At 35.4% G+C, this 24,368-nt stretch overlaps 1 protein-coding gene across 16 annotated transcripts in view; it reads left to right on the forward strand.

Moving 5' to 3' along the window:
• The window catches only part of DGKB (diacylglycerol kinase beta), a 790,801-nt gene that overhangs the window by 345,256 nt on the left and 421,177 nt on the right, over positions 1 to 24,368 (forward strand). For all 16 annotated transcript variants that reach the window (XM_058724931.1, XM_058724935.1, XM_058724929.1 and 13 more), the window contains 3 exons: positions 9,615 to 9,700; positions 11,829 to 11,918; positions 22,824 to 22,984. In XM_058724931.1, coding sequence (XP_058580914.1) covers positions 9,615 to 9,700; positions 11,829 to 11,918; positions 22,824 to 22,984 — 337 coding nt within the window. The remainder of the gene's footprint in view (positions 1 to 9,614; positions 9,701 to 11,828; positions 11,919 to 22,823; positions 22,985 to 24,368) is intronic.

Genomic DNA, 24,368 nt, shown 5'->3' on the forward strand with positions numbered 1-24,368 from the left:
AATAATTGTATCCAATTTCTACAGTTGCTGCTTATGTAACTGGATACATCCTTCCTGGTTCATCCCTTGAAAATTATATCTTCCTAGAATTTCATATTCAGAACTCTGTTTCATGCATATATGCTTCCTTAACTTTATAATAATAAAATAATGGTGATTTGTTGGGCATAGGTCAGGAATAGGTAGGTCAAAATACAACAAACTTATCACTTGGGCATTTTCTCCATTTACAGATAAGGAAGCTCATGATCAGACGATTTAAATAATTTGCTCAAGGTTTTAATCCCAAAAAAGAGAAAATCTTTGTCTGCTGTATTCCATCACAACCCTTTTAACCTTTATTGTATGTTCCCTCTTCTTACTTCCTTTCTTGATTTTGATCATCAAAATATATTTGGGTTGTTTCTGAATATTGCCTTCCATCTCAAATTTCTTTCTGCAGTCCCATATAGATTTGTACAACTTCTAGACAACATTTCCAGGTTAGTATCCTGTAGATGTCTCAAATTTTGCATGTCTAATATGAAACTATTTTTTCCCCTTTCTCAAACTTGCTCACTGACTTCTATTCCATAATATGATGAATAGCACTGTCCCTTCTCTTCTGACAATGCATTATTTCACACTGTCCAGAATTTCTGATCTAATCACTTTCTTGGTATCCTTTATTCACCCTTCTTCTTATATATTAATCCTTCGCTCACATCCTGTTCCCAGTTCATCAGAGAATTAACTTACCTTGATATACTCCTCAATTTAATCTGCATCAACTGCTCCCAGAGAACTTTCTATTGTGACCTGAACTGTGTGTTATTTTGTCTGCTTTCTCAACTAAACCAGTCAGATACTGGAGGCAAGGACTCTATCTTGCTTTTTGGTCCCTGGAATCTAACTCCGTTCCTGGCACAGAGTTGTAGTTAATAAATGCGTATTAAATAAAGGGATCAATGCAGGTGCTGTGTCATTCATAAAAGTTACTTTTCTCAGTGTATAAATATTCTATTAAATGTAACTCTCTTAGACATTTATAACTATTCGTTTGTATTTGATCCCTGTGAAAGTATTTTTTTTCCTCCATAGAAGTTCAGATGTATTTCATAATTCACAATACCTTCTTACTTCACATTCTAAAATTAACTTGGTGGAATGATCTAATGCATATAAAAAACTCATCCTAATTACTACTAATAAAAGCATTAAAATGACAAAATGGATTTGAGTAGATTTGCCAAAAAGACCTAAGCAACCTAATCATTTTTGGTGTTACATTTTAGGAGTTAATTTTAGATAATGTCCTTTGGACCACAGATGATACCTTTGTGCTTTCCAACTGGAAGTATTAGGAATGAATTCTTCCAAGTTAACTTCTTTGAACGATCAGGAAATATGTGTGATTTCTGGCTAAATTAAAACTCTTCATCATATTTTTCTCTTCATTCTTCACTTCAAAATTTTCAGTCTTTTCTACTCATGTTGTAGTCATATAATTATAAACTTAGAAGAAATATTTAAATTACATTTTCAAACATATGCATATAAGTAGGCAAACTGTATGTGTGTATATATTTATGTATATATGTATTTAAACATGCACACATACACACACACACACACACACACACACACAAACACATTAGGATTTTGAGGGATGAAGACACACGTACCTGGCCATAATGTTCATTGCATATTTACAGTACTAAATATAGTTAGATAAATACTGAGTCAAATCACCTACCTCCCATTCTAATGCAGAAAACTCTTAACATGTAGAGATGAGAGGAAATGTCTAAAAAAAAGTCTAAAAACAAAAAGGTTGTTTTATGTTCCTCAGCTACTTGGTCCTTAAATACTAATTTATGTTTATATATATTTAAGAAATCCTAAATCAGTTGCTATTTTCTACATACCAGAATAAGTATATTGTAAAGTAAGATCTTTGTAGAAGTACTTTGTTATACAAATGAAATCATGAATAGTTTCAGTAAAAGGCCAAAACTATTTTAGCTAACTATTTGTTTTTATTCATTGAAAAATGATCTGAGAGAGTTTGATATTTTTAACACACTAATTTTCCAAGAATTATGTGCATTAGTGAAAAAGAAACCGAATGTTTGGACCACATTACAGAGCTGATTGTTTGCTGATTTATCCTCTCTAACTCATTTTATGTGAGGAAGAACATTAAGGTTATTTAATAAGATAACAGAGGTTTCCCAGGACAAATATTCTCTCATTTTCTGTCTCTCATTATCTCTGTCATTTCTCACTGCCTTTCTCCTGTACTCTTTCTCTCCTTCTCTTGTAAAATACATATGCATAAAATATGTTTTTGATTTTTCCAGAGATAATAAAATTAATGTTTCACTTATTAATGGTTCATTGGGATACATGTTTTCTCCAATACTCTGGAAGTTATTTCTAGCTGTGGTGATAACAGCATTTATACTGGGTTCATCATGAGGAGTTCAAGTTACATTTTGTATGACTATCCCACTTACCTACATGAAATGCCCTCTTGCCAAAACAGTATAAATCCATCTTTCATACAGTATCCTTGAAAGACTAGCCAAATTTGTTAAAACAGGTGCATTTGCTAGTTTACCTAACCTTTATATTTTCTTAGTAAAAGAGAATACATAAGATATGAGATGGCAGGACATGGTTATAAGTAGTTTTACTTTAAGCTGAAATGATGGGGGAGGCATATTACAGTTGATGGGTAATCACTTTGAAGCTGACATTATCAAGATCCACAGAAAAGGACACTATATAAGAATGTATTTCGTAGACAAAATTTTTTAACGTTTACGTATTTTTGAGAGACAGAGTGAGACAGACCATGAGTAGGGGAGGGACAGAGAGAGAAGGAGACACAGAACCTGAAGCAGGCTCCAGGATCCCAGCTGTCGGTAGAGCACAATGCGGGGCTTGAACTCACAAACCATGAGATCATGACCTGAGCAGAGGTAGGATGCTGAACCGACTGAGCCACCCAGGTGCCATGGAATATATTTTGTTAATTGGCAATATACAGTAGAGAGGAGACTTTGGGGAACACAATTGCTTCATGCATAGGTTTTCCAATGTGACTGCGGCAGCAATAATAGTATCCAGTGATACCAAGGTGTGTGTAGATGCGGTCTGGGTGTTAGGAAATGAAGTGGAAGATATCAAACATTATTTTTCTAGACTAGCAATATGGTTTCAAAAACAAACATCACAAATCAGAAGATTCAATCTGATTTTAGTGAGGCCATTGTGAAGCCATTTAATCTTATAACCATAAGAGTAATATTTAACTGTGTACCTGAAGGTATGACTATGAATTGAGATAAATAATAAGAGATAAGTATGCTTGTTTCTGGCTCAAAATGCCTAATCAAAATGCAGACCTTTCTTAAGGCAAGCTCTTGATACATTTTTTCTGAGCAAAGAAGAGGAAAAGGAAGAGTTGAGGACATATAACAAAGTCATTTTGGATCCTTCAACCTTGTGTTTCTTTAATGCTTAGAAACATGAATAGTATTTACTAATGAGAACTCATCCTGCATTATTATGCTGACAATATTTATGAATCTCATACTGATTTCTTGTAAATATCAAAGAATATAATTTTATAATATATGCATTGTTTAATAGCTATACACATATATTTTCCAAGATTATGGAATCCATACTATAGCTTTTCTTTTCTTTTTTTAAAAAAAGGTTTCCTTGTGTGCGTTTTAAATACTATTGTCAGGTAACTATTAAAACTTCCTCAATCTTCTTTGTCAGTTTTATCCTAACACTTCTTAGCAATGGAAAGTAGACTTCTAAATCTTAGATGCAATATCTTGATTTGCTTTTAGTGGTATTAAGCTTGAAGATCTCACCACCCTTTTTTACAGTGTGTGCTGTAGTGTTGGCTGTTGAGTAAATGTGGTAGGAAAGTAGCCGACACAGAGCTACTAAAGCTGTACATTAATATTAGATCCTTCACATGTAGCTATTGCGGCTGAATAGTAACTGTCCTAGGAGAGCACTGATGACCAACCCTGGAAACTCAGCAATTATTAATCCACTTCATAAATCACCTTAAGTTTTAATTTCAGTACATTTCCATAAACGTAACCTAAATAAATTCCGGAGCCACACATGATTACTTGATTGAGAAATGTTAATATGTATTAATTCTGCAAGTGGACCTCTGAAATTGGTAGGTGAAAGTATAGTACACAGCACTAAAGTTTCCACAAACATGCATTTTTGCAGACACTCCTTATTCCCTCATCCTTCTTATGGTTAGGATGTCATGTGAAGTGGGATCCTCATATCTGCTGGCCTTTACAGCTTAATGAGTAAAAAGTTAGTGCCCATGCAGGGCCCTGCAGTTTGGTTCTTGCCAAGTCTCTTGGATTTATTTGTTCTCACTCAGACCTGTTTTTCTCTGCACGTTCTGGCCGTAATGCCATAAGTAGGCCTCCCAGTAGTTCACCGGCCACAGTTTCAGATTGGAGGTAGGAAAACTTCTCATTGTCCATCCAGGTTTGCTTGGTAGTAAGTTCTCCCTGTGATTTTACCAGAACACTGAGGGAGAGGGAGGGGTGGAAATAAAGGCATGACACTCTGACCTATAAAACATATATACTACTTTTTTTTTTTCAACGTTTTTTTTTTTTTATTTATTTTTGGGACAGAGAGAGACAGAGCATGAACGGGGGAGGGTCAGAGAGAGGGAGACACAGAATCGGAAACAGGCTCCAGGCTCCGAGCCATCAGCCCAGAGCCTGACGCGGGGCTCGAACTCACGGACCGCGAGATCGTGACCTGGCTGAAGTCGGACGCTTAACCGACTGCGCCACCCAGGCGCCCCACATATATACTACTTTTAATGAAGGGAAAATGATTGAATCAGTAATAACCCGTGGATAGTACAATGTAATTTACATATACATATTGTTTGTTTCTTAAGACAGCCCAATGAAGCAAATGTTATTAACTTCATTTTAAAGAAAAGGAAACTGAGGCTCAGAATGATTAAATAATTTTCCAAGGCCACTATTCAGTGAATGAATGAAATAAGGAATGAATGAATCTCTAGGGAAAACAGCATGGATTGAGTGGAATAAGAGGCTGAGATAGAGAGGTCAATTTTTCAATCCATTTAGCAATCTATTTACAGAGAGTAAGCTGGTCTGACAGTCACATGGGGTTTATGTTTGGGGGTAGGATGCTGCTGAAGAACCAATGATGACAATTTTAAAAGAAACAAGAATGAATAACAGATGAAACATCATCATGGAGTAGAAGAACAATGGTGAGTCAAATGGATGGTTAGGCTTTTACCAGAAACAATTAGGTCTACGGTAAACTTTTCATCTGCCAGCGTATTTTGAAAAACTTTTCTACCCTTCAGTGAGTCAATGTTTGAAAATTTAAGAGATAAACAAATTAATAGGATATATTATGGCAAAAACTGATTTAGGGAGTATTAAAAATAGAAATTTTGTTCAATAATTATTAAAGGAATTGAAAAAATTATATAAAAAAAGAGATAAAGACTCACCAGAAATTGGATAGTTTATATGCAAGTGCTACCTTCCAAAAATTGTACAGATGCTTCCAAAAAAATGAAAGTGAAGGCATATTCTAGAATTAATTTTATGAGTTATGAATAATTTTGACAAAAATTAGACAGGGTAGGAGGAAGAAAAATAGTAAGTCTGTTTTGATCAATATAGATTCAAAATGTCTAAGGAAAATATTAGCAAACTAAATCCAGTTCTCTACAAAATAGTAATAAACAATATCCAATTTGGGTATGTAAAGTACTGTAAGGGTATTTTAATAATGCAAAAATATCTAAATGTGTATCCCTACATTAGTGATTAAATGAGATCAACCATATCAATATCTCAAAAGATGCAGAAAAAATTTAAACATTTACTCATAATAAAAAAACCCCTACTATAACAGGAATAGAAGGAAATTTTATGAACCTTATAAAAGGTGTCATTCAAAAAAGAAGAAAATAAGAAAATCTGTACAAAAACATCATATTAAGTGGGGGAAAATACAGAAATATTCCACTTAAATTTAGGAAAAAATTATGGGTGTTCTCTATGAATATCCCAGTTCAGCGATATATTAGAGCTCTGGACAGCATGAAAAGAAATAACAATTAGAAAAATTGGAGATCACTAATAGTACCATTATTATCAGCATATCATACAATTATTTACATAGAAATCCAAGTGAATCTACAAAATATGGGCAATAGAAACCACACGAGTAATTTGGTTCTTTGCAAGATCAAAATATAAAAGTCAAATATATTTTCTTATACCAGCAACAAAACATCAGTAATAAACTATTTTAGTAATATTTAGTATACCAACACAAACTATAAAACAACCAAGAATAAACCTAATAACACATATGCAAGACCTGGAAGCAGAAAATTAAAAGCTTTATTGAAGGACACTAAGCAATATCTAAAATAAATCAGACATGCTGTATCGTGGATGAGGAAACTTCACTACATTATACAAACTTTAATTCTCCCAAAATTGATCTATAGGCTGAATGTTACTTTGTTCAAAATCATAATTGGTTTTGTTTGTTATTTTGTGTGTGTGGAATAGGATAAGTTAACTTTAAAATGTATATAGAAAAGCAAAGAAGGGATAATAGCCTAGATTCTTTACACTGTATGAGATACAGACTTATTATAAAATTACTTAAGGAATTAATGTGGTACTGGTTGAGGGATGGACAAATTTATGAATAAAATAAAACAGTTCAAAAATAAATGTACTCATGTATAGAAATCTGATTTATGGTGGAGCTAGGAAGTGGAATTATTCACTAAATAAAAAGAACAAAGAAGAGAGAAAAATTGGTGCACAAGAGCCACAAGGAAAGATAGAGGGAAGGAACGGAGAAAGAAAGAGACAAAAAGAAAGAGAGGATGGAGGGAGGGAGAAAGGGAGAGAACAGGAAGTGAATAAAGGGATCCCTACCTCGTACCACCACAAAGAATCGTCAAAAGCAAAACTGAAATTTTAAAAAAGATTATATATGAATTATCTTCAGACCTCCAAGTAAGCAAGCTTTTGTTACACAATATAGGCCAAAGGGCTAACCACTTATGAAAAGATTGATGAATTTGAATGCATTAAAATCTTGTGTATTAAAATACACATTAAAGTAAAAAAAAAACTTATAGAAGATAGTTGCAAAAAAAGCATTAAAATTAAGAACAATTAAAGACTTTTTTTTTACAAATCAACAAGAGAAAAAGGAGTAAAGAAATAAAAGTCATGAATAACCATTTCACAAAAGAGGAAACGCATGAAATTAAGAAGTGTGACATTGTAAGTGTTCGAGTGGGTTCAGCCAAATTTTATCTATACTGTGAATGGATGCATGCACTGGTAAGACTTCTTTGGGAAACTAGAGTTGCATATAAGTATATCCTACTCTGAAAGTAGCAACTGTCCACGAATCCTAGGAATATGTCCAATACAGTTTTTGTAAGAACATAAATGAGCCAATCCAAATGTCCACCGATGTGGATTTCAAAAGACACACTCACCTAAATGATCTTTACCAATAGAAATTGAGTAATTTCAACTATACATGGAGATAACTTCAGCTATCACATGAATGAATCTTAGTAATAATGCTACGTGGAAAAAGCAAAAAGCGAACAATATGTTGTCTATGGCATGCACATAATGACTAAGAATTCAGAATAGTGCTCACCTTTGTGTATAAGCAAGAGAGAAAGACCACAGAGGTCTATGTAAGTTATTAGGAATGTTCTTCCCTTGGGGTGGGCAATTAGTACACAGGTGCTTAAATTATGCATAATATTATGCTATACATAATATGAGCAAAGAAATGGGAAATAGTCTCTAAGAAAATATTGCAACATGTCTAACATTATATCCACAATATAATACCTAAGAAAATACTTGGAAGTTTCATGTTCTAAATATTAATGGCTCTAATTATCCGAGGGTGGGGTTTTAGTAAATTTTTATACATTTCTATTATATTTACGCACTGTTTGTATTACTTTAACAAACTGTTTTTGTAATAATGCTAATTTGAATGAGACACAGCATTCATAATATGTAGAGTTCGTAAGACAATAATAAAAGACAACTCAGTGGAAAAGATGACGAGGGCTTGAAGATGCAGTCCACAGAAGAGATCACACATGTGTAAACCTACAGAAATATGCTCAATCCACTAGCAAGCAGGGATATGTGATTTGACAATAATAGCATAATTCTATTTTTCACTATTACTGAAGAAATATCCTCAAGTTGTTTACCTACAGTGTTTTGAAGTTGAAGGAAATCGATATTTACATCTTTCATAGTGGGAGCTGTTCAGAGAGTAATATGATGGTGTACTGGAACATTTCTCTTCTAGAAGATTAGCCTTCCAAAACATGCACATGTTCTCATAAACGCACTTCAAATAGTATTAAGTATAATACCTATTTTTTGTATTAGTGAAACACTAGAAATAGTTTAAAAGTACATGAAGGGAAATGGTTTCTTTGATCATAGAGTGTATACCTTATATAATGCATTCACTTATTATAAATCATGATGCAACCCTATATGAGCTGACATGGCAAGATCTCTTGCACATTTTTAAATAAAAAATGGGCACAAATACATTAACAGGATGTATAGCATAATCCCATTCACGTTAAAAATATGTGAATAATAATGTTCATATGTGTACATTCACATATGTAAATATATAGAAAAATTTCCTGGAGGATTGAATATTATATTACTACCAGTTGGTTAGCCCTGGGTAAGGGAGATAAACAGACACATTCCACATATTTCTGTCTTGTTTCAGTTATTATTTATTTATTTATTTATTTTTGTTGCAAGAAAATAGGCATATACAATTGTATAACTGCCTGCGATACCTGCCTTTTTAGCTTTCCCCAAGGTGGGTTTCTTTAACAAGCAGATGCTCTTTGCATTAGCAACAGAAGCTATGGTCATGTATTGCAGCCCACCCAGCAATTCGGCTTGACTGTTCCTAGTAGCAAACAGAGGGTCGTGTCAATAGCTGAGGGGAAGCCTCCTATTTGCAAATTCTAAGTCAAAGGAAACAGAACCCCAAAAGCAATGTGATCAATTTCTTCCAGTGGTGGAAAGCCTGAAAACTCTCAAAAATATATTTGCTGGCATAATAGTTATATTTATATAATGATTCAAAAGAGCATTTTTGATTAATGAAAATTATTGAATTAAATACTACAATGTTTGTTACTTTGGATTATTTGTGAGTTGCAGATCAAATATGAGAGGATATTTTAATAAAAATTATAATGTCTTAGTTTTGTTTTTGTAAACTTAAGAGTTGATGAATCTAGAATATACAATTAAAATATGTTTAAATCGAGATGTTCTTTTATTTTAGAATTTTATTCTAGATAGTTATTGAATATTTTTCAATAAGATCATTGATGTTATCTGACAGTTTTCATAAACTAAAAATGTCTGTCATTAGACAAAATGCTAAGAATACAAAACTTTACAAGTCCTAATTTTAAAGTATCAATCATGTGCCATTACATGCTTATTTTTCAGGTTAAACTTTTTCCGTGATGTTCCTGATTTCAGAGTGTTAGCCTGTGGTGGAGATGGAACCGTGGGATGGATTTTGGACTGCATAGGTAATGAAGACACATATTTAATGTCGCTGGGGTGAGACTGACAACCGAAAATTCTTTATATTTTATTTATGTTATTTAATGCATTGATATCTTTGAGTGCTACGGTGGTATAATCGGACATCTGGCATGTTGCACGTTATTTACTGGCTTAATGTATTTTCTACATTTAGAAATTTTAATTGGTAAAATAATTTGCAATTTCTATATAGAAATCCTTCTTTTTTAAATCCATTTCTCTTGGAATTTCCTAAATCCTCAGAGCTATTTTCAAATCAGGCTTTACAAATTCCATTTCTTTCTTTGCCCCGAAGAGGGAGCCAAAGAGCATCTTAGCATTTGTGATAATGTGTGCCAAATAGATGTACTTATATCATTGAAGCATGGAGCCTCGAAACCTTACCCTCTGTTTACATTCATATCACATGCATCAATCATTATTATTAACATAGCTATTTTTTATTTATCATGAACTATCTCATAGACCTTGTGCTAATATTTTTACCCCATCCATCCTCATTCTCACAACTTTTTGACATAGTATTGATAATCCCATTTTATAGAGAGAGGCTTTAATATATGGAGAAGTTAAATAATTAGAACAATGTTTTAAGAGCTGTGAATTGATAGACCTAGGATTCGAGCTCACGCCTAACCTTATTTTATATTGCTTCTCTATTTAAACTTTTAAAACATTTTTTTTAAAAAAGCAAACAAAGCAGATACATGACTGAGGATCAAAAGCAGACATGTATCACAAAAGCTTGATGGTTGAGAAAAATTATCTAGTTTTTCAGAGACAGTCAGATGTCACAACTCATTACAAGTCAGTAAAATGATCATGCACCGGCCTTTAACAGGAGATAAATGCCAAACAAATATCCATTTCTTTAGTTTTCATTTCAGCTACTACATTGAACAATTCTTTGTTAAAAATGGGCCCTTCACCAAAGGGAAATAGTTGGTTCAAAAGAAGTTTTACTGTCTATGTAAATTGAAGCAAACTTTGATTTAGTTAATGCAGGTGAAAATATTCTATCTTCTCATACACACAAAAGTATTCAAATTAAAAGTGAATGCATGTTGTCAATACACTTTTGGTAAACATCTTATGACTTTAGTCCATTTTTTTTTTTAAGAAACACTGAAAACTGTGTTCTTGGGCCTTTCAATAAAAGATGTAAATAGGATAATGTGCATTATCTAAAGAGAAAATCAGAAACAAACTGCGGAAATTAGAGCTGCTTGAATAGAGCTGGAGATCTTGTAAGAATGTTAGTGAAAACAGTACGATATTGTGAGTTTGTTTTAGCCTCCCAAATCTAAGCCTCACTGACTACACTGGGGCATATCCATCCCTAAATAATCTGTCGTCTCCACATTCTTCACACAGACACATACTCACTTTGAGGGCTGAGCAGGTAGAAAAAATAAAGAAAAGTAATATATGTTTGTGAGAGTCATCAAAGGCATATGATGGTTTACACAAAACTATGTGGAATTTTGATGGCAGAGATCTTTACTGTTCTGAACCCAAAGCACTATGTTCTGTAAACCTTAATCTCAAAGAACCCTGCTGATCTCAGAATTACCCAGTTCTTATGTTGTTTACTCTGACCCAAAGCAGCACCATGGGTAGGAACAACACAGTGAAACACTTTTAACATTTTACTAGCTTCTAGAGTTTGATTTTTTGAAACATTTTATTCCTTAAAGTGAAATATACCTACAGTTGGTGTGCAAAAGGACTTTGTACAGGAATGTTCACCTCCACTCTGATGATAGCTCTCTAGTATATTCCTTTGATGCATATACTTGAATCCTTGAGAATTTCAATGATGTTAAATCAAACCCACCATAATTTTTAACTGAGTTAAAATTTTAAAAGGCTTTATTCGGGCATAAGTCCTGAAAATTCCCACCACTTTGTAAATTATGGTATTTGTTTGTGTTTCATAAAGTGCTATAAATACACACAAATTAATCTTAATTTATAATTGTATATAGCTATAAAACATCACTTTTCCTGCTTGTAAGTACCTAGTGGGAAGCCTTATGCCAAGCTGTCTTATTTACTGTTTTTCCATCTGTGATGAAAATTTTATTTTATCTTAATTTTTCTATTCCACAGAAAAGGCTAATGTTGTCAAGCATCCTCCAGTTGCTATTCTGCCTCTTGGGACCGGCAATGACTTAGCAAGATGCCTGCGATGGGGAGGAGGTAAAACATAACACAATAATGAAAATCTTAAAAAACAGAAATACAGTGTAGAACATCCCCCCCCTCAAAAAAAAAAAAACAAACAAAAACACCTAAGCCCATCATTTTTTATATGTGATAACTGCCATGTGAAGTTAGTAAATATAATTGCTATGAGAGACACAGTATCTAGTTTTGAACAATAATTTAGGGTACGGGAACAAATAATGGACCAATCGCTAGACTGTGAGTGCTGGGCTTTAATATGATACCAATTATAGACTTTATGGGGCATGGCAAGTTTCTAAGCCTGATTGGTTTGGGGTTTCTAACTTAAGAAATGAGATAAGCATGGATTAACTTTAAAGTAATGCTCAGATTTTTGATCTCTGAGTTGTGTAGCAAAATCACAAACAAAGGAAAAAAAAAATTGAAAGGCTAATGAATGATTTGTCCAGGAATGAATACATTAAGTAATACTTACTTTTTGAGACCCGCTTTATACCAGGCAGTGTGTTCTGTACTTGGGATACAACGTTAGTAATAGAAAACAAGATCTACCTTCAAAGGGGCCTTGAATTCTAGCAGCATATAAAGTCATATGTAAATTTTGAGACTTCCTACTAACAAGCACACCTATAACCAACAGAACAAAAGGCCTCATGGAGGAAATGAAAAGATAACATAGGGAGAACCCTAATTGGTGGATAATGACAGCCATATAGAACTGAGGGTAGACTTTATAGGCAAGAAAGAATCTCAATTTCAGAGACCCAGAAGGAGAAAGGGACTTGATACACTCAAGGAATTCAAAGTGGAATATTGTGTATGAAATAGGATAAGGGGGGAATATTTCAAAAGGTCTTAAAATAATTTGAAGTATCATTAATAGGCTCTACTTACCTGAAGATGAGAAAGAAAAGAAAACCAGATTTTGCTAAAAAAGCCAGAATTTAAATCTAATTTTATCTTCTAAATTCACTTAGAAAAGTTTAAAAAGTGTCTGCTAAAACAATGTGAATCAAAAAGCCCTTGCGTAGCTTGTTAAAAATACAGTGGCCTGACCTCACCCCAAATATGCTGAATGGAAATCTCTGGGGGTGACCTAGGCAGATGATTTTCTTTTTAAACAAACTCCATAAGTGACTCTGATTTACCATAAAAATTTGAGAACAATTGTTCTGTGAGTATTTGGCCTACTGGTAAACTCTAAGTCATGTGTATATTATGTATATGTATATGTATATGTATATGTATATGTATATGTATATGTCAGAATTGGAGACTAAGTTAAAAACTCTGTATATTATATATTTGTAAGTTTCATTAGGGTTATAATTTAGTAAAAGGATATCATGAAACACTGAGTTAAATCTCATAGAATCTACAGACCAACAGACAGATAGAATGAACCATTACTTATAAGATGCTAGTGTTTGCCAGCACTTACACATGCATATTGATTAAAAGGAAGAGAATCACACATGTGGCTTCTTGTGTATTCTTTCAAAAAATATTTTTGATGTTTGAAAATTAATGATTTTGAACTGGATTTAAAATATAGGGAAGGAGAATTAGCCTCCTAAACTGTAAGGGCTGAAGGAAGGCTGATGTGACTCTTGAATCAGTCGAGAGATAGTGGATAGCAATGGAGTGGGGGAGATTGGAGAGATAATCAAGAGCCAAAATAATGCTGGGGCTTGGTGGTCTTGTTAAGAATTTTATTAGATTGAATTTGAAGCACAAAGTGAAACTTGGAAAGAGTTTCAAAAGCAGCGTAACACAATGACATTTATGTTCTCAAAAATAGGTTAATTGAGGGTTATAACATAAACTTAAGAAGAAATTGTGAAAATGTAGACAATCACAGTTTTCCAAATAAGAACTTGTACTATAGTTTTCATAATTAGAGAATAAAAGGACTGGGCCAGGGTGATGATAAAGCAAATGAAGACAAGTAGACAAACTGGAGTTGTGTTTTCAGGGAAGGACTGATAGAACCTGCCAGTGGAGTGGATAGGAGCTTTGTGGAAGGCAAGTTATTAAGGGAAACAGCAAGATGCCTAAGTGGAGTGATTAGGAAAATAGAGATACCATTTGGTAAAGCAACATGCTCTGAAGTATGATTATTTCTCACCAGGTGTGGAGCTAACTTCGAGCAAGTAAGTTGCTTAACACTGCATACTGCCGATTCCTCATCATATTTGAAAAAATGGTAGTGTCTGCCTTGTGGGTTCTGATACCAAGCTATCAAATTGTTTGCCTAATGTTTGTTCTGAGTACTTTAGGTAGTTGTAGTAATTATCATCATGCTTAGCATTTGGGAAAGAAAATAATCACTTGGTTAATTATTGGTTAAATTTTGGTCACTATAATATGTTGACTTTAAGCTTATTGTTTGATAAGAATATATTTGGGAAAATGTAACACTGGAAGAATGTAGGAGGTCCTAGGGCATTTGAAAATACTTAGTTGCATTCTCTTTGCAGTTTTTTCTGGCAATAATTAGTCTAACAAAAATTTTAGATTATGGCAGGGAAAATGTTTCGTGAGAGTGAGGGGATAAGAGAGTTTTAGACGGGGCACACACTTACAAATATATGTTATTGCTTTCCTTTATGTGACTTTCCTTTATAAAAATTTCTATGATTATTTTTTTTAATTTAAAAAAATTATTTATTTATTTATTTATTTATTTATTTATTTATTTATTTTTAATATATGAAATTTATAGTCAGATTGGTTTCCATACAATACCTACTGCTCATCCCAAAAGGTGCCCTCCTCAATACCCATCACCCACCCTCCCTTCCCTCCCACCCCCCATCAACCCTCAGTTTGTTCTCAGTTTTTAACAGTCTCTTATGCTTTGGCTCTCTCCCACTCTAACCTCTTTTTTTTTTTTTTCTTCCCCTCCCCCATGGGTTTCTGTTAAGTTTCTCAGGATCCACATAAGAGTGGACACATATGGTATCTGTCTTTCTCTGTATGGCTTATTTCACTTAGCATCACACTCTCCAGTTCCATCCACGTTGCTACAAAGGGCCATATTTCGTTCTTTCTCATTGCCCTGTAGTACTCCATTGTGTATATAAACCACAATTTCTTTATCCATTCATCAGTTGATGGACATTTAGGCTCTTTCCATAATTTGGCTATTGTTGAGAGTGCTGCTATAAACATTGGGGTACAAGTGCCCCTATGCATCAGTACTCCTGTATCCCTTGGATAAATTCCTAGCAGTGCTAGTGCTGGGTCATAGGCTAGGTCTATTTTTAATTTTCTGAGGAACCTCCACACTGCTTTCCAGAGCGGCTGCACCAATTTGCATTCCCACCAACAGTGCAAGAGGGTTCCCGTTTCTCCACATCCTCTCCAGCATCTATAGTCTCCTGATTTGTTCATTTTGGCCACTCTGACTGGCGTGAGGTGATATCTGAGTGTGGTTTTGATTTGTATTTCCCTGATAAGGAGCGACGAACATCTTTTCATGTGCCTGTTGGCCATCCGGATGTCTTCTTTAGAGAAGTGTCTATTCATGTTTTCTGCCCATTTCTTCACTAGGTTATTTGTTTTTTGGGTGTGGAGTTTGGTGAGCTCTTTATAGATTTTGGATACTAGCCCTTTGTCCGATATGTCATTTGCAGATATATTTTCCCATACCGTTGGTTGCCTTTTAGTTTTGTTGGTTGTTTCCTTTGCTGTGCAGAAGCGTTTAATCTTCATAAGGTCCCAGTAATTCATTTTTGCTTTTAATTCCCTTGCCTTTGGGGATGTGTCGAGTAAGAGATTGCTACGGCTGAGGTCAGAGAGGTCTTTTCCTGCTTTCTCCTCTAGGGTTTTGACGGTTTCCTGTCTCACATTCAGGCCCTTTATCCATTTTGAGTTTATTTTTGTGAATGGTGTGAGAAAGTGGTCTAGTTTCAACCTTCTGCATGTTGCTGTCCAGTTCTCCCAGCACCATTTGTTAAAGAGACTGTCTTTTTTCCATTGGATGTTCTTTCCTGCTTTGTCAAAGATGAGTTGGCCATACGTTTGTGGGTCTAGTTCTGGGGTTTCTATTCTATTCCATTGGTCTATGTGTCTGGTTTTGTGCCAATACCATGCTGTCTTGATGATGACAGCTTTGTCGTAGAGGCTAAAGTCTGGGGTTGTGATGCCTCCTGCTTTGGTCTTCTTCAAAATTACTTTGGCTATTCGGGGCCTTTTGTGGTTCCATATGAATTTTAGGATTGCTTGTTCTAGTTTCAAGAAGAATGCTGGTGCAATTTTGATTGGGATTGCATTGAATGTGTAGATAGCTTTGGGTAGTATTGACATTTTGACAGTATTTATTCTTCCAATCCATGAGCAGGGAATGTCTTTCCATTTCTTTATATCTTCTTCAATTACCTTCATAAGCTTTCTATAGTTTTCAGCATACAGATCTTTTACATCTTTGGTTAGATTTATTCCTAGGTATTTTATGCTTCTTGGCAAAATGCAATGCCTCTTAAGGAGGAGGCCTAACCATAGGAAGGAAAGACCCATTGTAGCCATCCAAGAAATTCCTCACATGTCTGGTCATTTTTTAAACCAATTTGACTGTAGTTTTCTTCCTTCCTCCATACTTATTTGGATCCTGGGATATCATTAGTTAGAATAATTAAGTACCTGAACTAGTTTATGGTTCTCAATCCTCAGATCTTCTTCTGGCTATCCAGTTTCCATAGGAACAACTCCATGAGGGGTATTTAAATTTACCTCAAGGAAAGATTGTTCTTTGATATCCAGATTGCTGTTAGTTTAGGCAATTGTGTATCTATCCTGGAGCTAGTAGCACTATAGTCCCTAATTTGGTCATAATATCTCTTTCTAGCAAGGGAGTGGAGCTCTCTGGCATTATCAAAAAAGAATATGAAAAAATTTAGGATGCCTGGGTGGCTCAGTTAGTTGGGTGTCCAACTTCAGCTCAGGTCATGATCTCACAATTTGTGAGTTCGAGCCCTGCATCAGGCTCTGTGCTGACAGCTCAGAGCCTGGAGCCCACTTCAGATTCTGTCTCCCTCTCTCTCTGCCTCTCCCCTGCTCACCCACTCTTTCTCCTTCAAAATAGATAAACATTAAAAAAAAAATAGAATATGAAAAAATCAAGTCTCGCATATGCACCCTGGTAGCTGAGAGAAAAATTTTTCAGAGATGCCTCTCATCATTATGCAGTGTTCAGATAGTTGGCCGGGAGTGGAAAGGAAGACAGAAAAGATGGTTCCAGTGTCAGGAAGGAAATCAACTGGTTTACCTTGTATATCCAGAGTTATCAGAGGCTTTGGGTTTAGGATAGCTAGTTGGTTTTGTGGAGCCATTTTAAAGAGCCTTGGACTATATCACTCTCTTTCAGGGACATTGGTTATTCAAGCCCTCATAGACAGAGGTCCCTGAAGGCATTCAGACTCCCAGTGCCCCGAATGGACAAGTAAATGGCACTTGGTTCCGGACCTAGGGAAATCCAGTCTGACATAGTGTGGAAAGCCACAACCAAGGCCTCAGATTTTTTCTTAAGCCTCCTTTTCTGTTCCTTACTCTCCTCATGATCTCAGTTGTAATGTACCCATTTGACAGCTCCAAAGAACTCCTCCAGGGTCCCTTCCAGGCCAACAGCCAGCTTTTTGCAGCTTTCTCCAAATATCTGAGGCTGGTTGAGTGACAAATTTGTCCTTTAGGATCCTCGCAGCTTTGGGGGGTGTTAGGGAGATACCCATATATTTAACCTCAACCTTTCCAGGAAGGCCACCAGGTTTTCATCTTGTTTTTGTGTAATAGTGGCTAATTTAGCATAATTTAAAGGTTTAACTTGGGACCTCATTAATTTTTCCAAAAACAAAGGCCATCCATTCCTCAATGAGATGGTCATAGGCCCAATTAGGATCTTGGAGCAAGACTGCCTGGGTCCTTTCTGGTTCCCTATAGGACCTCTAGTCCCATGATAATTAATGAGTTGCTTTATGAGTCCCCATATCTCTCAGCTGCTGCCAGAACCCTATGTTTCTCTGTCTCATTAAGAGTCTGAATCAGCAAAAGCATTGTATCTTTCCAGAATATTCTAAAAAGCCCCTATATGTCTATCTGGATCATCAGAAAATTTACCTAGATCTCCTTTTATCTGTCTTAAATCTTGTAATGAAAAAAGTACTTGTAATCTTATCACAGTGGTGCCTCCTTGTGTCCTCCCTTCCAGCACTTGAGCTTCTTGTAGGGGAAATATGCCTGTTGCATTATGGGGAGGGCCTGGATAACATGGGCAGAAGGGAGCAGAAGTGTATGTTTTTAAGTCTGAATGTACAGATCGAGGACCTGAGGAGGAAGAGGCTGAGATGGAAGACTTCCCTTTCTCCTTTTCTAGGTCTGCTTTGGGTACAGGCAAAGGTTCTTATGAACTCTTGGAAAGCATTGCCAACAGGCCAGAATGGACCTTATACATAACTCAATTCTCTCTTAAGGCCCCCAAAACACTGAACATAGGGGACTTCTCCTCAATTCCTCCTCACATTTGTAAAACAGTCCAATTGGAGGATAGTATCATAATTGGTATTTTCCTCTGGTGACCTGTTTTCCTCCTCTAATTTGTACTGGGGCCAAGACTTGGTGCAAAAGAAAACGAGTCTCTTTTCTTTCAGGGTATGTGGATCAAAATTATCCCAATTTGTGATAATGCATCCAAAGGAGGATTGGCCTTGGTTGGGGAATTGCCAATTGCCTATAGAATTCCAATTTCTACAGGAAAAAGGAGGAATAGGCATCCCTTATCTCAATTTCCTATTTCTGGCCAGAAGAAACCTTATCTCCTAACCACTGTACTTAGCCTGGCTATGCAACTGGCAGCCAAAAGCCCTGTCAGTCTTGTGAGGTGCTGGCAGTAGTCACTTTTACTCGCACTTGACCCTACCTCCAAGAATGACCTTGTCTTCCTGATTCCTCACACCCCTCCATTTCCCACCTGTGGGACTTTGGGGATATCAGCTGTGACCAAGCAAGACTTCCCTGGATGTAGAGGATGTGCTAATTTTATTTTTGGCTGTACAGTAATTTATGTATTGATCATAATAAAAACTGTTCCTCTTTACAAATACATGTCAAAAGGCTGGTGAAAAACCTTTTTTGTAAGGATAAAATTGGCCATTGAGGGGGGCTAAAAGCGTCAAAATTGAGGTCTATTCCCCTGCCTTTTCCAGCATTGCCCACATAAATACATTCCAGCCATGTGGGTATCCATTTTACAATATAGAGGTTGTTGCACATTGGCAGACACTGGGTTAAGTGTAGCAAAATGGCTCCCATGTATCTCAATAAAAACCCTCTATATATCATAGCCATCCATCCATCCCTCATATGGCACAGGCCATATTCATCTGCCTTGCAGAAACACAAATGTAGAGTATTTGGAGGCCAGCAATGAGGGTATTGCCACCATTTTCCCAGCCTTTGGCTCAAAGGAGGGGGAATTTTAATCTTATACCAGGGTACTTTTAAAATCTATTCATTTTAGGGGCACCTGGGTGGCTCAGTCGGTTGGGCGGCCGACTTCGGCTCAGGTCATGATCTCGCGGTTGGTGAGTTCAAGCCCCGCGTCGGGCTCTGTGCTGATAGCTCGGAGCCTGGAGCCTGTTTCAGATTCTGTGTTTCCCTCTCTCTGACCCTCCCCCATTCATGCTCCGTCTCTCTCTGTCTCAAAAATAAATAAACGTTAAAAAAAAAATTTTTTAAAAAAAATAAAAAAATAAATAAATAAAATCTATTCATTTTAATCTTAGTCTCCCTGACCACACATAAAATTCCTTTCCAAAGATTTCCCTGCACGAACCTTCTACAATTTTCCTTTGCATTCAGATTTTGTCCCAAGCCATTTCTCTTCAAACTACCAGTCTTGTTTAGGACAAAATTCCTTTTTTTTTTTTTTTTTTTTTTTTTTTACTGTCAACAAAAATGTATTTCCTTTCCTTATATCTTAAACATCTACTTTTCTACAAACATATTTGCTTTTACTTATTTCCTTGCTTACTTATTTCCTTATTTGTACCAGTGTTAACTACATTAAGCAGAATTTTAATGGTTAGAAACCTTAGTCTCCAGTGAAAACTAAGCACTAACCAATTGTGAATTGTTACATCAGAATTCCTTAGATGGCAAACTTATGAATCAATTAAGCACAGCATGTTTTCCAACAGACCCAAATATCCTTAGTTTTTCTGCTGTAAGTCAAAAGCATAGGGGCACCTGGGTGGCTCAGTTGATTGGCTCAGAACCAATGTCTGACTTTGGTTCAGGTCAATGATCTGGCGGTTTGTGGCTTTCAGCCCCACGTCTGTACTGACAGCTCAGAGCTGGGAGCCTGCACCAGAATCTGTGTCTCCCTCTCTCTCTCGGATGATCCCTGCTCATGCTCTGTCTCTCTCTCTCAAAAATAAATAAACAATAAAAAAAAAAAGTCGAAAACATAAACTTATGTTTAGTTAGCAGTGCTTTAGCATTCCACCTGATTTAGAAAAGTCCTAAATGTCCAGTGAATTTAACCCAGTTTATCATCCAAGCAAAACTTCAAAGGTTCAGGTTATCAAAGACCCTGAAAGCCATCTTAACAATCACCCAAGAACATTTTGAAACAAACAAATTGCAACAGAGATAGCATGAACTTATTTGACCTTTAGTAAACCTAAGAAGACAAATTTTTATATATTTAATGCTGATGACCCTAAAGATGTGCATATCTTAATGAAACCAACAAACTTAAATTTGTTTAAATACCAAATATGTTCCATCTGTGCCTATTTAAAAGTCAATTAATTTGTTCCCCATTGTTACTTTTTCCCTGGGGCACCTGTGGGAAAATCTGAAATGAGTGGCTACTTGCTGCCCCTTGACCAGAGCGTGGGAGGAGGAGCTGGTGGTGCCTGAGGCCCTGGGGATGGTATAGGAACCAGTTTCTAGGCGGCACCCAAGGTGGTGCGGAAACAGGCAGAGGGAGGGCAAGGCTGAAGGGATGAGCTTTGGTAAGAAGTCCAGAGGCAGATAAAAGCCCATAGGGCAGACAAAAAGAGGTCTCCTGGTCCTAAAACCAGTCAGCTTGACTAGATGAGCAGATGTGGATTTTTTTTTTTTTTTCCACCAACAAGTGGAAATGGGCAGTCCATGTTGGGCCAGAGAAGATAGGGAAGTTCCCCGAAACAAAAGGAGTTTTTGCAGCTGCTTGGGAATGTTCCTTAAAGTCCCCATCGTGAGGAAGACTAACCAGAGATAGTTGGCTCTTATTATAATCTGCACATTGTGGGAGCCTGCCAAATGTCTGAGTACAATTGCATGCAAATTATTATATATATTCAAAGTTTTTGAATTTTACTGCAAAAATATGATGTAACATCTACGAAAATAATATGTGATACTTCTAATGTTTCTATGTGTCTAATCATTGTTTGTTGTACTCTTTGCTGTATGTATTAATTAGTACATAATTATTTTACCTGTGTAAGAAAAATGTGATGGTAGGCGCTGAAATAGGCATTCCTAGTTTCTGTCTGTCTTACCTTCTAATAGTTAATTCAACAAATACACCATAATTACACTTATTTATTTTTAAAGAATATTGGCATATTACAGTGCCTATTCTTCTTTCTTTTAATCCAGTTAATTCCAATGTTATATGTGCGAACACCTCTGATCAGGCCTCATAGCCTCAGGCAGTTACTTGTTCAATGAATACATTATTAAAATATAGACCAAAGTTGGACACAGAAAATCTATGAAAATCTTGTTTCAATTCAAAATATACTCTCAAGAATGTGTGTGTGTATGTGTGTGCAGAGTTAGAGAGGGAGATATTATTTAACTTAATACAATATTTCTAATTCTATTATCATTAGTAGTATTATACAGTTGAGAAATTCCTATTCTTATGCCTCATATACTAAGACCTTGTATGCATTTTCTCATTTAATTCTCACAATAAATCTAAGTTTTTACTTAGGAGGAGGACGCTATTTAGGGAGGTTAACAGCAAATATTAAATTACACAACCGGGATTAGGATGTCTGAACTATAAGGTTATATAGATACAAATACATTTAAGAGAAAATATCATAGTAGGCAATAATTGTAGTTTCAGGCCATGTTGACTATCTGCAGTAGACTCATTAAAACAAGACTTGTTGAGCATCTGCTCCCGGGAAGACCTGGTAAAGGACACTCGCAGTGAGAACAATGCAAATAACTATAATGCAATGTAGTGGTTCTAAGGTGCCACTAGTTTGGAGAGCTGTGTGCTGTGGCACTGTATAGAAGCCATTTATTTTGGGAGGGTGGCCTCTGGAAAGAAGCGCTATCAAATATAAAACCTGCAAAGGGAGCAGAAGCAAGGCAACCAAAAGAAAAGGGTACTCTGGGTATATAGAATAAGGCAATATAGTGCACAAAATGAGAAAGAGAAGGACCTTCCTCTACTTAAACTGAAAGTTGTTCCATATCAGTAGAGGGCAAAGTGTGAAGATAAAGGAGGATTGTAAAGGGTCAAGTCTAAAATTGCATCCAGGATTTTTACTTCAGCAACTGGGTCAAGGCTGTTGCCTGTCTGAAAGAGAGTTAAAGCAGGCATTAATTTCATTCTGAATTCAATGATATAGTTTTGAGGGGATAAGCAGTGGAGATATTCATTTGTTCTTGGACTATACTGAGAATTGGCACCCAGGAGAGGAATGTGAGTTGCAAGTTAAAGCTAAAGGTAAAATATTTTTATGAGCTTAACGATTACAGTTAATTCTTCATCTTGTATTAGACTTTGCTTTAAAATGCATTGTTTAGCTTTAGAGTGATGTATCCACATGCACACACTCAGACACACATAAATACAGCTTTTGTTATTTGGTTATTTTTTTTTTCTCAAGATAATTTTTGTTTCATTAGGTTATGAAGGTGAGAATCTGATGAAAATCCTAAAAGACATTGAAAACAGCACAGAAATCATGTTGGACAGGTGGAAGTTTGAAGTCATACCTAATGACAAAGATGAGAAGGGAGACCCAGTGCCTTACAGTATCATCAATAATTACTTTTCCATTGGCGTGGTAAGATTTTGCGTTAAATGTTCTTTTTTACCAGTCTGGAATAATCACTGTGTATAAACTCTTACACTGTGAAGATTTACTGATTATAAATAATTTATTTTATCTCTGTGTCAGCAAAACACCTCTTTTAATGGGCTATAATAAAACTTACGAATTTATTCAAAGTCAAAGAATCAGCAATAGATAAATTTTTCATGTGTTAAACAAAGGAAAGAAACTTTTTGTTTTCCCCAGTTGATCTGACTATTTGGGTTACTAAAATAAAGGGTAGAATGGTTTGTAAGATAGTTATGTTTTTGAATATAGACTGAAGCTCCACAGTTAAAATGTGAAGATGATGCATCAAATTTTATCTTACTTTGAGTTATGTATCAAAATATTATAACCTATTAGGTTTTTACGCTTAGGTCTGAAGTCTAAGAAAAATGCTACTATCATTCTCAAGTGGTTAAAACGTCAAAAGGCTAACTTTTTACTTAATTTCTTGAAAAATCTTAGATGGAAAGTAAAATATCATTGTAATTCTAATCCCTAAGGAATTAATATTTTTAATAGTGATTTTATACATACATATATGTTACTTGGTAATTATTAATTCTTAAGATATATTATGTACATTACATTTCATTTAACATACACTGTTTAATATTAATCTCATGTCATGCTACATACTGTCTCATGTGCCTGCACACACACACACACACACACACACACACACAAGCACCCACACACACTGCTCTCGTAGATTATAGAATTCATTGATTGAATCCGTGAATTTAGGAAGTTAAGCTACCTGAGCAAGGTTCCTTTAGCGATATTTTTTCTGAGTGTCTATTTATTTATCTGTACTCTCATTGTTACAAATAATGTCGTTATACATTTAAAGAGCCTCAAACAATGGTACATAATGAAAGGTAAATATACAATCATTAATAATACTATTACAGTATTATTATTTGCAACAAAAGTGTAATGCATTTGATCCAAAAAGTCCTACTTATATTTGATATGAAGTATGCATAATAATGTTTTTAACAGTTTTATGGGCATGTAACTTACACACAACCTAATTCACACATTTTAAGTGAACTATGATTTTACTAAATTCATCCAATTTTACAAGATTTTCATTACCTAAACAAGAAGCTTCATGCCCATTTGTAGTCAATTCTGGCTTCTTCCCCTAACTCTAAACAACTAATTTTTCTGTATATAGATATTTCATATAAAAGAAATCATACAATATGTAGTCCTTTGCATCTGGCTTGTTTCACTTCACATAATATCTTTGAAGTTCACCCATCTGAACTGCATGAATACTGTATTCCATTTTATTGCTGAGTAGTATCCCATTGTGTGGGCATGCCACATATTGTTTAGTCAT

This window comes from Neofelis nebulosa, chromosome 4 (assembly GCF_028018385.1).
Source record: "Neofelis nebulosa isolate mNeoNeb1 chromosome 4, mNeoNeb1.pri, whole genome shotgun sequence".
Lineage (NCBI taxonomy): Eukaryota > Metazoa > Chordata > Mammalia > Carnivora > Felidae > Neofelis > Neofelis nebulosa.